This window comes from Platalea leucorodia (genome assembly GCF_965183815.1).
Source record: "Platalea leucorodia genome assembly, chromosome: 1".
Lineage (NCBI taxonomy): Eukaryota > Metazoa > Chordata > Aves > Pelecaniformes > Threskiornithidae > Platalea > Platalea leucorodia.
The window spans coordinates 23,755,101-23,769,702 of NC_138823.1; the positions used below are offsets into that span (position 1 = coordinate 23,755,101).

The following is a 14,602-nucleotide window of genomic DNA, read 5'->3' on the forward strand; positions in this document are numbered from 1 at the left end:
ATTAACTGGTCAGATCCACCTAAGGTCAAGGGCTCCCATTTTCCACAATAGAAATCCTATTATTCAAATATAAATATAAGCCATATTAACACAGGTTAATGGAGGGTGTGAATATGTGACACTGTAAATATTTTTTACATATAAATAATTTTTAAATAAGATTTTATAGGGTGCCATTCCTCCCACTATTTTCAGGCAGCTCTTTAAAGAGAAAGGTATCCAGGAATTCAAGTCATCCATCTGTGGTTATGCTGCCTAGCAAATAATCTTGGCTCTGCAGTAGCAAAGACAGCACCAGTCTCAGTTTAGGTACAGAGCTTCTATAAAAAGTATAGAGCCTGTTATTCAAGTAAACTGCTTCGCTTGCCTCTCAGACCCACCCAGCAGCAGACTGTAAAGTAAAATCAAAATGCTTAATTTCTCACACATGAATTCTGAATTCTGGGGTGATGATGCAGTTCACACAGCTATTTAGTATGTGTTAATTTCCTGCCATGCTTAAGCTTTATGAGAACATGAGCCGTAAGCAGTAAGCTTTCTAGTTTCTTTGCTGTTGGAGAACAAAAAACCCTAGAATTACCTCAGTATGTATTCTCCTGTGGAATCTATTAGGGTTGTGCTTGATGTAGTGACTTGTTGATTAGAAAACCTGTGTCCCACTTTCCTCAGAAGTGTGAGGAAGAGCTAGAGGCCAGAAGTGTGCTACTGTGTGGAAGAAACAAGGGTTTGATCCAAGATCCCACTGCAGAAAACAGACTGGATGATTTGGAGTGTACTCAGAGATGGCTCCTCCCTCCATCACTGATCTTGTAGGATATTTTGTCTTTGATTCATCTCTCAGTGCTTGACGCCCTACCTGAGATGCTTCCTTTTGGAGAGTAAGCAGTAAGGTGCATCTCCAGGGCGCAATTCAGACCTTAGCTTGGGCTGCATCATCCCACGGAGCTGTGCGCGCTCATCAGACAGCATAAGAACAACTCCACTCCTCTCTGAGGTGCCTCTGCTGGATACCTAATATGTGGGATGAATGCGTACTGCTCTGTTCATATTAGCTGTGCAAGATGCGACTGTGAGCTGGTCCACAAACAGTTGTGGCCATCTTGTGTAACCACCAGGGCTTTGATTTTTCAGCAGTGCTGAGTGCCTGTGAACTCCAGCTTGCTTCACTTGTTGAAGTGGTTTTGATGCTGGTAGTGCCACATTTGATTAACCTTACTTAGCCTTTGGTGTAATCTGGCAGCCTTTAAGGTAGGAGCCACAGCCAACTAGAGAGAATAACTCGCCTCAGTCATAAAAATTCTTATTCTCTGAGCAGCGCTGTGAGGGTTACTCATGCTGAGGCTGGGCTTTAAGCAACAGCAGCTAGTTTGGTGCGCTGTAAGGATGTTAAGCATAGAGTAAAATTAACTGAATTAGGGAAGTTATAGTTCAGTAGTTAGGGATACTAATTTTCTGGTGGAGGAAGAATGGAAGAGTCAAGTACATCTTTTAATAGAAGAAATCAGAATGTTCTCTGGTTTATCCTCTTTAGGCCTTCTTGCTCAGTAGCTGCTTGAAGAAAATTATATCAGAACAGATGATGAAGGCAGACAAAGAAGGCCAAGAAACGGTGAGCATGTGTGTATGTTGGTATCTGAATTAGTATTTAAAAGAAATAAGCCTGCTACTCTATCATTCTTTTAAATGTGCTGAGAGAAGTCCCATTGAGGAAAAGGATCTTGCATGTTTCAACACTTCAGTACGCAATTAATTGACTAAAAAGTACATCTTTGCTTAGTTTTACTGAAATAATATTCTGAATGTAGTTTATCATCACAGTTTTAATAATCTGTTTTGCATTCTCTCCCCTCGACTTTGATTTTTGCTTCATATGATAAAGAATATCTATGGCATAATTTTTGAATGTTCTGCACTACCCTGTTGTATCCTTTTCTGGCTTTCACTTTTTCACCACTTCACTTGCTTGCTCCATCTGCTGCAACGTTAGGCCAATTTGAGATCTGTGACATTCACACTGAGAAAATTTTTGGTTTTAAATAGAAGTGTTAATAAAATAAAAATCTGATTTGTAGCTAAAATACTTCTGCTGTCTTTTGTGTAGGCCTTTAAGGATGAAAATATGTTTAGATACTTGTTATTCTTAACGATCATTTCCAGCATTAATAATGCTTTTGTTTAACCTTGTGACATCTAAAGACTTTGAATGTCTGCTAACTGAAAACTTCTGAAGAGAAAAAAGGAAAGGAACATGTGTGATCTTCTAGACCCATGCTGATTACAGTGAGCAATGAGGCAATGAACAGCATGTTATTTCATAGCTTTAAACTGTAAGCCATTCAGAAGAAAAGACCAATTTTAATTTGGGAAAATATTTTCTCTTTCACTCTAAGTTTATTTGTAATGGAAGTACGGTAAACCTTTAATTATGCAGATGAGCATTCATGACTGAACTGTTCAGTTGTTGATAGTGCTCCAGTAGCTTGGACTAAAACAGAATTATTGGAGAAGGGTAAATATGCCAGTTCATTTCCTGCACTGTTTCTGCTGGGTTTAACTGAATGCTGATTTGCTCAGTGTATTTTGTTAAAGTACTTGGGGGAGCATTTAAGCTTATTGTAAGTTTAAATTTTTCAATCTATTTAGGAGATCAAGATGCCTGAATCTACAAAAAATAGTAAGAAATCCAGCATCCAACAAAAGCAGGTTAGTGAGTGAGAGAGTCTCCAAACCGTAAATACAGCGTGTCTTGCTTGCTGGTGGTGGTTAGCCCAACCTCTGTTTTCCTGGTTAGGGAGACTCCTAATAAGTTTAACGGGAACTTCTTTGGGTAGGAAAAGGAGCTAAACTTGAATTTTGGAAGGAATAAGAGGGCAAGAAACATGTCTGAATAAAAATGTTATTTTAGTTTCATGGGTTTAATGACAACTTGCTTCATTTTCTTTACTTTTTGCAAGTGTTTCTGAATGAGACATTTGAAGTTTACAGAGAGCCAGAATATATACAGAGATCACATGCGTATGTGCACATGCAGCTGCTGATGTAGTTTACAGACTTGTACTTGGATTCCATACTGGGATTGTTTATGCATTCACTTTTCCCTGTAGTTGGGAATTGTATCCATTTGCAAAATTTGTCATGTTACATATCTATACATATACACTCCTAGCAAGTAAAAGATGTAATTCCAAGTTCATTTGCTAGAATCAGTATTCATAGCTAGTAGTTCCTGAATAGCTAAATGGCTAAAAGATGTTCCTTTTCCAAGTCACTTGCTGAATATGAGTTAACAAATAAATGAAAAGGGAATAATGCAAAGTGAATTAAGATAAATACCTCTATTACAGTGTGTGATTGGCCAAAGGGGAAATATTTCTAAAAGAGAAAACTGAAATCTAATCTGAATTCAGAAAAAAGTAATGTTGCTATATCTTCAGAAACAGCATAAAAGCAATCACTAACCGCTCTTCAATAACCAAATGGATTAACCTGTGTGGTGGGTTTTCTTGCCCCTTTCTTTGAAGTGCTCTGTACTTGTCACAGCTGGAGACAAGAGTCTAGGCTAAGTGTGGCCTTCAGTATTCACAAATAACTGGCAAGTGATAATAAAGGAGACAACACTTTCTGAATAGACTTGCATCTGTAATGAAGACTGAAGGATGCGGTCCAGTGGCCTTGCTGCAGTACAACTTTAGCAAGGACTAAGTTGCGTGGCACTCGGGGCTTGAGGCAATTGTTCTGACCTGAACGTACTTTAAAATACCTCCTCAGTTGTGAGCAAGATGGACTGTGAATGCTCCCTCTGAATTTTTGTGAGGAGAGCGGCCTTGGACAGGGCAACATAAAACCACTGAGCTTATCAGCTGCGTCTTGCTGGTGCAGTGTCTGCCTGCTGATATGAAACTCGGTGAACTAAGAAAATTACAGCTGATAATTAGAATGGAGTTGTTTGTTAAGGCAAGTCAAGGTACGCTGTGGCGTTAAACAGTGATAGCATGGCATGCTATGCCTCATTTTATACAGAAAGTTTAAACTGGTTTAGGTCTTCGTGCACCAAGCTATGTTATTAGACAGGCAATGAATATAAAGTCTTAAAACTATGCTTAGCTAACTTCTAAATGCTGTGATTGCAATATTAAGGTTCTTAAGACTTCCCTCTTCCTATTCCTCTATTTCTCTTTGCAAGATGCTTGAAAAATGTATTAGAAGTGTATCTTTGCACATTCTCATTTGAAAAAGTGTTGTTTGAGTTGGGTCTTTATAATTTTGCCATTAGTATCCCCAAGAGTCTTACATGTCTTTGCTCTGAGTTGGTGGAAAGTTTAACCGACTGCTGTCCAAAGACTCTGAAAACTTACGCCAAATATTTTCTGCTGAGTCATGAGAAGAAAAACTTAACTTTGGGGTTTTTTTGCAGTCCTGTAGCAGTATACTGATACTACTAGATCAGCATAACAGCCTGTAAATTCTTGTTTGAATAGATAATCTAGTGCAGCACTAAGATTTAGTAGGAAAATCAAGAACAGTATTTTGAATTGAGATAAAAATGATTTAACTAGTATGCAATAGGTGGACTTTGCAGATAGTGAGGCTGTGCTGTAGAATGTGCCTGCATCTAGGCAATTTTGCTGTTACGTCTTTTAGAAATCTTGAAAAAAGAGGTATAAAATAACTTCTACAGAGATAATCTATGCAAAATTTGGTTCCAGTCTCCTAATGCCTTAATGTTAATTATTGCAGCATGGTTGCCATAGCTTTGAGATGGACGCTTTTAGTAGCGTTTTTCAGGACATTTACTTTACATATATATATATTATATATATATATATCGCAAAATACCATGTTGCAAGAGGCAGAAGAAAAATCTGTGCCATAATTTTTCCTAGTACAGCAGAAAACTGCAGATACATGCCATGTAAGGGTATGGTTTGCCTGCTTGTACCTTGGGCGCTTACAGTTTGCCTGCTTATACCTGCTGGGCGATGTGCTGTTAGGAAGTTTCAGACAGTGCATGCTACCCTTTAGGAAAAGTAGAGTTGAAAGGTATCATTTATGCAGGTATTATGTTAGAGTTAAGAATGCGTAATTAACAGTAGTCAATCTAATTCAGAAGGCCTAGTAGGCAGTTCAAGTACCTGTACATATGTCCTTGTGGCCCCTATAATGCCAAATAACATCGATGTTAGCACATTGGGAACTGCCATTCAATCTGCACCACATTTAGTACATTGCAATAAACCTTAAGAGCAGAAACAACTATTCTTGTGTCCTATTCCAGCAGGAAAAAAAAAATAAAAACCTGTTCTCTGAAATCTGCCAACATAAAGAGATCAACCACTGCACCTGAGCAGTAACGTGTCAGATTTTCTAGCTTCTGTTTGTATCTGTCTATAATTATTGAAATGCATATACTCTTTTAACTGTTTATTTGTTTCACTGCAGGTAGTTCATTCGGGTTTTATATCAAGGAAAAGATTTTTGGTTAGGCCAAATGAAGACGACCGTGTATTTGAGAAAATAAGAGAAGAGGACCTGTGATAATTTATTTTAGATACTGTCTTTCAAAATTAATTGTCTGGAAATAATAAACCCATTGTTGAAACCTTGCATTATAAGAGCAAAAAAAAAAAAAAATCTACAGTGTAATTCCTTGCCTTTGCAGTGTTCTTTGTAGTATTTGCAACTGTAGTGAACCAGTTCAAATGGGTGCTGAGACTTTGGAGATGTCTTGCATATATGCCTCTTTTTTTTTTTTTTTTTTTTTTTTTTTTTTTCTTTCCCCAGCCTGAAATTGTTGGGGCAGAAAGGGGAGGGTTAATTAGAAATGGTGCTATGATGTTAGAGGAGGAAAAAGTATTTACATGTCAGTTTACAATGCTTCTGAGAGTATTGTTGCAATTAGTGTGATGGCTGAGCAGGCTATTGCCACCCAGACGCTGTCTGGAAAAGGCACCCATTTCCTGTGATCATTCCCCTCACCAGGACCCGTCATTCCTTTCAAGCCGAACAGAGTGTTGTGGTGCCCTTACCGACCTCTCGGTACCATCAGTGCTGATTCAAAAGCTGCCGTGCTTTGGAGAATGACGGCATTAATGTGCTCCCTGGCACGGCAGCAGGGAGGGCTATCGGTTGAGTAACTGCATCAGAAATTGGGCTGTTTTACACCGCTGACACGGGGGTAAGCAAGTACCTGATGTAGCTGGGTAAAGGTAGATTAGATACACCACTCACCGCATCGCTAAGTTATTTGCTGCTGCAAGAAGGCTGAAGTACCTGATGCACAATACACTATACCAGGCTTGAGGCATCTTTGAGACTTCTTACTGTCCTTGCTTTGAAAGGCAGGATCAGGTGTGGGAACAGGAAAATTTAAAAAAAAAAAAAAAAAGCCACCTTCTGGTATGTTTGGGGAAGTCAAATAACTTCAGCCCTGACCCTTTATTTTAACATTTCCCCCCTTTACTTATACTCACAGAACCATGGTGTGAAGGGACTGCAGGGGCAGAGGCACCGAAGCTGTAGCCTGCTGGTGCTGGGGTGTTACGGACGCCCCTGACAGGCAGCGTTTTGACAACTTTGTGGCGTTTCCTTTATTTACCAAAAACAGTCAGCTGTTAAAGTTTCTGCAATTTTTTTTTTTTTTTTTTTTGCTACGAACCAGAGACGTGATTCTCCTCATGACCGCTGCTGCTCTCCCGCCCCTGGGCTGGCCGGCAGCGCAGCCCCGTCCCTCGCCCGGCCCGCGGGCCCCGCCGCCTCCGCCGAGGCTGCTGCAGCCGGCGGCGGGCCCCGTCCGCTGCCCTCGCTCCCGCTGCGGAACCGATTCCCCGCCGCTGCCGCAGGCCTCGCCCGCGCCGGCGGCGGACGCGGCTCGGCAGGCAAAGGCAGGGCTCTAAACAGCTCCTCTCCGAGACGGCGGAGGCCGCGCCTCGCCCACCCCGGCCCCGCGGCGGCGGCAGCCCCGCGAGCAGCGCCCTCTCCTCCCCGGGCCGGCCCCCTCGCCGCTGCCCGCCCGCCCGCGGCCCACGGCGGCCGCCCCCCGGGAGCGCGGGGCGGGCGGTGCCGCGCCCCCACCGCCGGCCTGGGCCGGGCCTCGCTCGGCGGGGGCGCAGCGTCCGAGGCGGCGGCGGGCGGCCTCCGGCCAGCAGGGGGCGCGCGCGGCCCCGCCGCCGCGCCTCGGCCTCCCACGGCCGCTCGCCCGCCCGACCCCGCGCGCCCTCTGCGTGCCCAGCCGCCGCCGCCGCCGCCGCCGAGTGTCTGGTACCGCGGGGGTGAGGGGCGGCGTCCGTCCGCCGGCCTGTCCGTGGGGAGGGGGGCGGCGTCCGTCTGTCCGTGGGGGGAGGGGCGGTGTCGGTCGGTCTGTCTGTGAGGAGAGGGGAGGGCGCTGCCCGCCCCCCGGTGTGTGTGGCGGGCCCGGGCCCTGCCGAGCACTACGCGCCCGGCGCGGAGCGGCGCGGAGCGGGGGGTGAGGAGCAGCCCCGCGGGAGGCAGCGGCCCCGGCCCCGGCCCCGGCCGCCCCGAGGCCGTGACACCCGAGGGCGCCGCGGCGGGGAGCCGGGGGCAGGGCGGCACGGGGGAGAGGGCCCGGCGGCCGCCGGCACCGCAAGCGGCGACCACAGCGGCGTGGGGCCCGGGCCGAGACCTGGTGAGGTGAAGCGGAGCCGGTGCCGTTTTGGTGGGGAGGCGTCTGACGGGAGGGCAGCGAGTGCGCTGCCAGCCTCCCTCACGGGGCGGGAGGCAAACAGAGGCAGGAGGGCGGCTGCCTTCCTCATGCGGCGTCCGAAAGTGCGCAGCCCCTGTGGAACAGGCTTTTTAGCAGAAAACAATGAAATGAAACTAAACGGCAATACATATTTTTACCAGAAGAGCTTTTCTTTAACCTGTCCTCAGAACTGTCTTTGATAAAGTATGATAATCCAGAAAAAGAAGTTACTGTTATCCACGAATGAAACTCTAGAATACTTGGTATGATGTTAATCATTTCCAGGTAAAAAGATAAAGTGGAAAAAATGCAGGACGATGTGCCTAGGACAGGTAGGGCAATTAAGAGTCTGTTGAAAGAAGCGTTTGGTGTTTTTAGGTTTGTAGAATAAAAGCCTTTTTTGCTTTCTATTGAACAATCAAGGTAAACGCCGTGAAGGGAATAAATTGAGCTAAACAATGATGTTGATACATGAATAATTTAACATAGATTTTAAGACTGATAATATGTGAAAATTTCTAACCATCAGAGAGCACTGATGTTCAGGAGCAGCTTTCCAAAAGGTCGAGGAGGAGCAAAAGCCCAACATTTTTTAGATGGAATGTGATGGTTTGTAGAAGTTGTGCTTCTGCTTGCTGCAGCAGGGGACTAAGTTTAGTGTTATCTGTGAACTTTAGATCTGTTGTTCTTTTTTGTTAGTTTGTAAAATAGATTATTAACAAGAACTTGTTAAATGTGTGTTTTAGAAGAAAAATATTTGTAGTAACGTTTAAAGTCTGAATAATGGGATTGGTGACAATCAGAAAATGACATTGGTGCATTGCTCTCTTTTTCAGTTGAAGAGAAGGTATTGGAGAGTAAGCTGAGATGAGTCAAAGGTTGAAGTGTAGTGTGTGCATCTGCTGTCTTCTACCAGAGGAATGTTAGTTTGCCTCTGCAAGAGAGGACTATAAAAATCAGTTCTGATCTGCACTCAGTGATAGGTTTCCTCTCAGCAGGTTTTGGTATCCTTCATTTAGAGTTGCCTCATCAGCAAGAGCAAAGGATTCCAAGTGGTGCCTTAAGCTGACTGTATTATCCCACCTCGTATTCTTGTGCAGTTAATTTCTGAGTACATGTGGCCTCAAAGTCCTCGTCTGCAGCCCAGGACCTGAGATACCTGGTCATCCAAGGAGTGAACTGCTAGTGGCTCTTCTCAGGATTTGGGTATGCTGGCATTTTGAGGGCTGCTTCTCTTTTCTTTTGATCAGTCTGTCAGTTGGTTGCCTCCCACATGATCTCAGTTGTGGATGCTCCACTTCCAGATGGGTCAGTTAATAAGCACATAAAATATTTCAGAGGGCATTGGTTTATATACATGATGTGAAATACATGATCCTTGATGCGTTCAGCTTTCTGTAGGGGCCATTCATAGATGCTTTTAGTGTAGATGACAGGCTGACAGACCTGTCTTGGGTGCATGGACCTGTTCCACCAAATTTCAATCACTGGTGTTTACTGGGATTCTGCCATCACTAAGTCAAGAGCACAAATACTGAAATGTTCAGATTTGTTGTGGTTTGTTTTACTATTTAAAGACGATACTTACTAAATATGTGGAAAAAAAGTTTTTTCTCACGCAGTACCTCCCTGAAGCCATATCTATACTTACAGAACTTAGATTCTGGCTTTAGTTGATGTGTCAACACCGCTTTTCCAAGTGACATTTTTTTCTTTTACTCTATCGATAAACTTTCAATTGAATAAGTGGAACAGAGCTGCTTAAACACCAGTTTTGTCACTCAGCAAATTTCTCGCATCCGCATAATGCAGCTACCTCAGCTGAATTTTATAAGAAACTTAAAGGAATAAATCTTTTCGTGTTCATTGATGGGGTCATATTCTCCAGCATGCTCAAGACTTACGGTGTCAGATCAGCATAATGGATGGTGACAGAAAAAGGGCAGCAGCACGTTTCAGGGAAGGCTTCTGGTGTATGGGTTTCCCATAGATGGTGTAGAATGCTTGTCTGTCTTCACCTCGACGTTTTTTGTGCAGCACAAAAGCTGTCTCCTTGCTGTGTGTTAGTATGTTAGGGAGTGGTTCTGCCTGAGGTTGGATACCTTTTTAGAGGTTTGCTACATCTAAGGCTCGTCAACTTTTGCTAACGTTTACTGAGTGGGATTGTAGATGCAGGTGATGGGATTTGTACAGTCTACTTGGATTTTCAGGAAGCAAAAAAAAAAAGTACCCTAGTAGAGGCTTTTGAAGAGACCGGGTGCTTATAGCATAAAAGAGATTTCTTACATGCAGAAACAGTTGAGTTGAAAGATTAAAAAGAGGGCAGAAATAAATTGCCAAAAAAAGGAAGGGGGCAGAAAGCTGGCACATGAGCTTCGGCATACACAAAGGGGAGACGATGTCTTGGGTAGAATAATCTAAACCATGTTTACTCACAACTGGCAGCCACCACTCAAGAAAAAGCTCTTGGAGTCACCATTGACCGTTCCCTGAGAACCTCGGCTCAGTGTGCCGTGGCAGCCAGAAAGCCAGGAAAGTGGTGACTGTTCTCAGGGAGGCTACTGAGAAGAAGACAGAGGGCACCATTTTGCTGCTCCAGCTTGGTGCACCCACATCTAGGGTAGCGTGTGTGGCTCTGGTCTCTGCATCTGAAGAAGGATACAGCAGTTTAGAGATGGGCAGCCAAACGGGCCAAGGGGATCAGCTTCCTTATGAGGAAAGACTGGAAAGCCAGGATTGCTCGCATTAGGGAGGAGATGGCTGGGGTGTGATCAAGGCTTATGAAATGAAGGCAGTGGATAAGGTGAGAGTTATTCGTCCAGTCTTGTGGCACTAGAATGGGGGTTGCTTGCTGGGGCTGGTGGGAGGGCGGTTTCAGATGGATATAGGGAAGGACTTCAGCGTGGGTGACAGGGGGAGCTGTGGAGGCAGAGAGTGTGGGCAGGTTCAGGAAGGGATTAGAAAAACACATGGATAAGAAGTCTGTTGAGGGGCTGCTAAAAGGAGTGGTCAGGGAGGTCCCCGATGTAACAGTGGTGGCTGCTAGGGTGTGTTTGGGGAATGGGCTGCAGAAAGCAGCGGAGCTCATGCGCTCTTCCAAAGAGGGATCCCTAATTGCCACTGTTGAAAGCAGGGTGCTGGGCGAGCTGGATCAATCTGATCCAGGACAGCCGTTTTTGTGAACTTGTAATCAGTCTTTTCAGTGGAAGAGTTTGTTCTACAGGGTTCGATTCTGGATTCTGAACTGTTAGTATTTCCATGAACAGCCTAGAAAAGGCAGTGAGCAACAAGGTGATGGTGTTTGCTGATGACATGGGTAGTGAAGATAAGGTCAACTATGAAAAGCTGCAGAAGGGCCCAGTAAGACTGACTAACTGGATAATATAACGTAATGGCACACGAATTCCGTGTAGGTAGAGTGATTCAGATAGATAGTGTAAAAAGAATCCTAACTTCCCATACGAAATACTGGGCTCCCAGTAATGAGCAGTATTTTGTAGTTACGATGAATGGTTCCATGAAAATGTAACCACAATGCTCAGCAGGAGTCAAGAAGATAAATCAGATAGTAAATATTACTGGGAAACAAGTGAAGAACAAACCAAAGAATCTCGTCATGCCACTGTGTTAATCCATGGTTCACCTCAAACACCCTGTGTGGTATTGCTGTTTGTTGTCTGGACACCAGCTTTCATGTTGAATATCAAGTCTTCTACAGACAAGATACTAGCATTTACTGAGTTATCTAAAGGTGAAAGTTTTCCCTGTACAAGTGATTGATATCTTTTGTTTCTAGGCTCAGCAGGATCCATTGATGCAATTGGTAAACATAAACTGAGCTGCCTCACCCTCAGGTTCCATAATTACAGCTTCAAATCCATTTCATGTTTTTCCAGCCATTTTCCATTACATTTTTGGTCAATTCCAGCCTCTGTGCAGATCAGGAGCTTAAGGGTGGTCTCCCCGATTCTCGTCAGACTTGCCAGTTGTTCTTGGAACCTGTAGACTGCTAATTTACCCCTTCAGTCCCTTAAGACACGGTGTTGGGCAGATACCAATACTACAGGTTTGTCTACATGGAGAAATTTTTTGACCCTAAGCATGGTGAAGTAACTATTAATGAAAAATAGCATATATATATATATGTATATCTAAAAATTAGAAATACAACCTTCATAGTTTTACTGTTTCATCTTACCATGTCACATAACGTGATCCAACATGATATGATTAAGTATTTAAAATAATGCTGTATTGATAGAAATATAGAATATTTGAAAGAGGTAAATATATCAGTTAACTATTCAGCTTTGATAAACTGGTTTAATGATTTGCTGTGTGAACATGAAAATTCTGAGCAGAAATATCCGTATCTAGCAGTCATAGTAACAGTCGTGTATCTGGCAGCGTTAGTCGTCTTATCATTGGTATTATTTGTTGATATAAAATAATAAACTCTAATGAACAGAGCAATATTTTATTTCAAAGGTAAAGTCAAAAAACAGTTATATGTAAATGACTTACAAATTTAGGAGACATCTGCTTTTTAAAGTGACCTGCTTCTTTTCACTAGCCATTAAACTGGATTTGATGTTGCATACATTACTAAGGCCATGTCATCAAAGTTATGTATGACTAAGAGCATATAAGCTACTGTATACATTATAAGAAATAAAGTAAGAAAATATGGACTGTATAATAATAAGCGGTTTAGTGACAGGTTCTTGGTTCTTAGTTTGCTTTATTGCTGGAATAAAGCTGACTAAGCTCTGACTTCTGATGATTCCTGCTGAACACAGAAAGTTTTTCCCATTTTAGTAAACTTGTCATCTCAGACTTTTTGTCTAGGTAAGGACTGGACTTTCTGGGACAGGGGCGTGGTTTGGTTTTAGTTTTCAGGTTTTTTTAAGAAACAGGCATAAGTGTGTACTTTTTTAAAGGAAATACCTTTGTCTTCAGAACTCAAGCCACATACTGACGTCCTCATTTCACTAACACAGGCTCGCAGCTTAAACGAGATTGCTGTTTAAACCACCAGGGAATAGCAGTTTGGATTGCAGCATTCTTTTTTCCCCAGTTTTATAAAATCTTTTTTTCAGGCCTTCCATCATTTCCTTCTCAGGAACTTAGAGAACACCACAAAATGTAGAAAAAGCGGTCTGTGTGAGTGAGGGCAGGGTTCCCCACCGCACCACCGGCTTCAGTCGGACGGGAATTTGTCAGTCCGCGTGGTGGCAGTGCTCATCCAGGCGCGGGGCTGTACCCGCCGCCTGTGAACCATCCCTTGGTGCTCAGTTACTCTGGTCTTCTTTTCCAGAAGACTGCTTCAAGGCCTGCAGCAAACTTAAACCCTTCATTAGGAGTAGAACGAATTCTCTCTAGTCTGTTAAAAACTAAACAAATAAACCACCAACAAAACAATATGCGATGACCTGTAGTATTTTCTTGACCAACATACATGAGCACCCTACATGTTCCCAGCAGAAACAAAGAAGGAATTTGAATAAAGGTTTATGACGGGGTTGATGGTTATGACTGATGTAAGTGATTCAATAACTTTCTATAAAAGCAGATGTATTCAAACTGACCACAATGGTCAGGGAAGTACTGTAGTTATTTACTGATTTACCTGAGCCAGCTGTGGGGAATTAAAGCTACAGATGATTTGAAGAAATCTGTAAATTGCCTTTCTTCCTAAATAGTTCTTTTGCAGAACATGAAAAACAAGCAAGGTTCGGAAACACTTAAATGTATATTTGATAGAAGTTAAGTGCACTGAAACATGTAATGCAACTCAATTACCAGTTAAGTGTAGTAAGGATAAAATGTTCATGAATGTGCTTGTCAGTAAAGGAGTTTGTTTGTTTTAAAAGAATGATCTCTTTCCTATCGTTCCCTTATTTTGTGTACATTAATACACAATGCATGTACTATATAATCTGGGGAAGCATTCTGCAACCTCAGATTGCCATTTGAAATCTTGTTTATTTTTTATCTTGTAATGTTGATATACTGTACAATGATGAGCAAAGCTCCCCATTTCTCAATGCCATTGTCTGCTGATAATTATAATTATTATAATTATTCTGAGTTTTTCATAAAGTACTTTGTAGCCTGTACGTGCAAAGCACTACGTATATGCAGTACACCAAAGTTTCCACTTAGAGGACGGTCCTGACATCAAGAGAATATATCTGTATGTCTCATGTCTGCAGAAGGGAATGGGAATGACTGCAAACAAACAGCATAAATAATGTTCTCGTATTACCATTTACCCATGTGTCTGGCTAGAGACATGAAAGGAGAGGTAGGTCTTATGAACCTGCTGTGATACCTTGAATCCACGAACTGTTGAACAAATAACTAAAGTTAGGAAGGGAGAACACTGCAAAATACAGCTGTGTGTAAAAGAGACATCATGCTGTACTGAATCCGAGATGCTGCTTTTAGCAGCAGATCCATATTAGTGAAGCAATAAAACTCTGTTCCAGTTGGACTGAATAGATAAAGGTTTTTAACAGAAGATACAGAGCTCTCAGTGGAACTTGATGTAGATCATGGGGTTCTTTCCTAAACGGAAGTGACAATTGATCATGATTTTTTACTGAATATAACATTTATTCAGTTAAATGACTTAGATATTAATATAAGTGCGCATGAAAACTTATCAAGGAATTTCTCCCTCGGGCTACCTAGAAAGGGAAAAAGAATAATATTATTGGGTTTACATTTCAACATCTAATCAGTGTTCAGAGGATAGATAAGGAAGATAATGTCAGTTTGGGTTTTTTTAATTATTAAATTACACCTTTTTAAAAAATTTATCTTGTATATTCAAAGAGAGCTTCTGTTGACTTAGTGTTTTTAAGGGAATGGTCCCATTTGACCAGGAAACTTTGCCTT

At 42.6% G+C, this 14,602-nt stretch overlaps 2 protein-coding genes across 9 annotated transcripts in view; both read left to right on the top strand.

Moving 5' to 3' along the window:
* SNX31 (sorting nexin 31) overlaps positions 1-5,561 on the top strand; it is a 32,483-nt gene extending 26,922 nt beyond the window's left edge. For both annotated transcript variants that reach the window (XM_082313761.1, XM_082313762.1), the window contains exons 12-14: positions 1,532-1,609; positions 2,644-2,703; positions 5,440-5,561. In XM_082313761.1, coding sequence (XP_082169887.1) covers positions 1,532-1,609; positions 2,644-2,703; positions 5,440-5,535 — 234 coding nt within the window. In that variant the 3' untranslated portion in view covers positions 5,536-5,561. The remainder of the gene's footprint in view (positions 1-1,531; positions 1,610-2,643; positions 2,704-5,439) is intronic.
* Positions 5,562-7,170: 1,609 nt separating this feature from the next.
* Positions 7,171-14,602, top strand: part of ANKRD46 (ankyrin repeat domain 46) — a 61,136-nt gene continuing 53,704 nt past the window's right edge. For 3 of the 7 annotated variants that reach the window (XM_082313807.1, XM_082313802.1, XM_082313808.1), the window contains exon 1: positions 7,171-7,257. The gene's annotated coding sequence lies outside the window, so the exon portion shown is untranslated. Of the gene's footprint in view, positions 7,269-7,592; positions 7,643-7,883; positions 8,906-14,602 lie in introns of those variants that run through there. The other 4 variants (XM_082313803.1, XM_082313805.1, XM_082313806.1 and 1 more) reach the window with 4 other exon arrangements.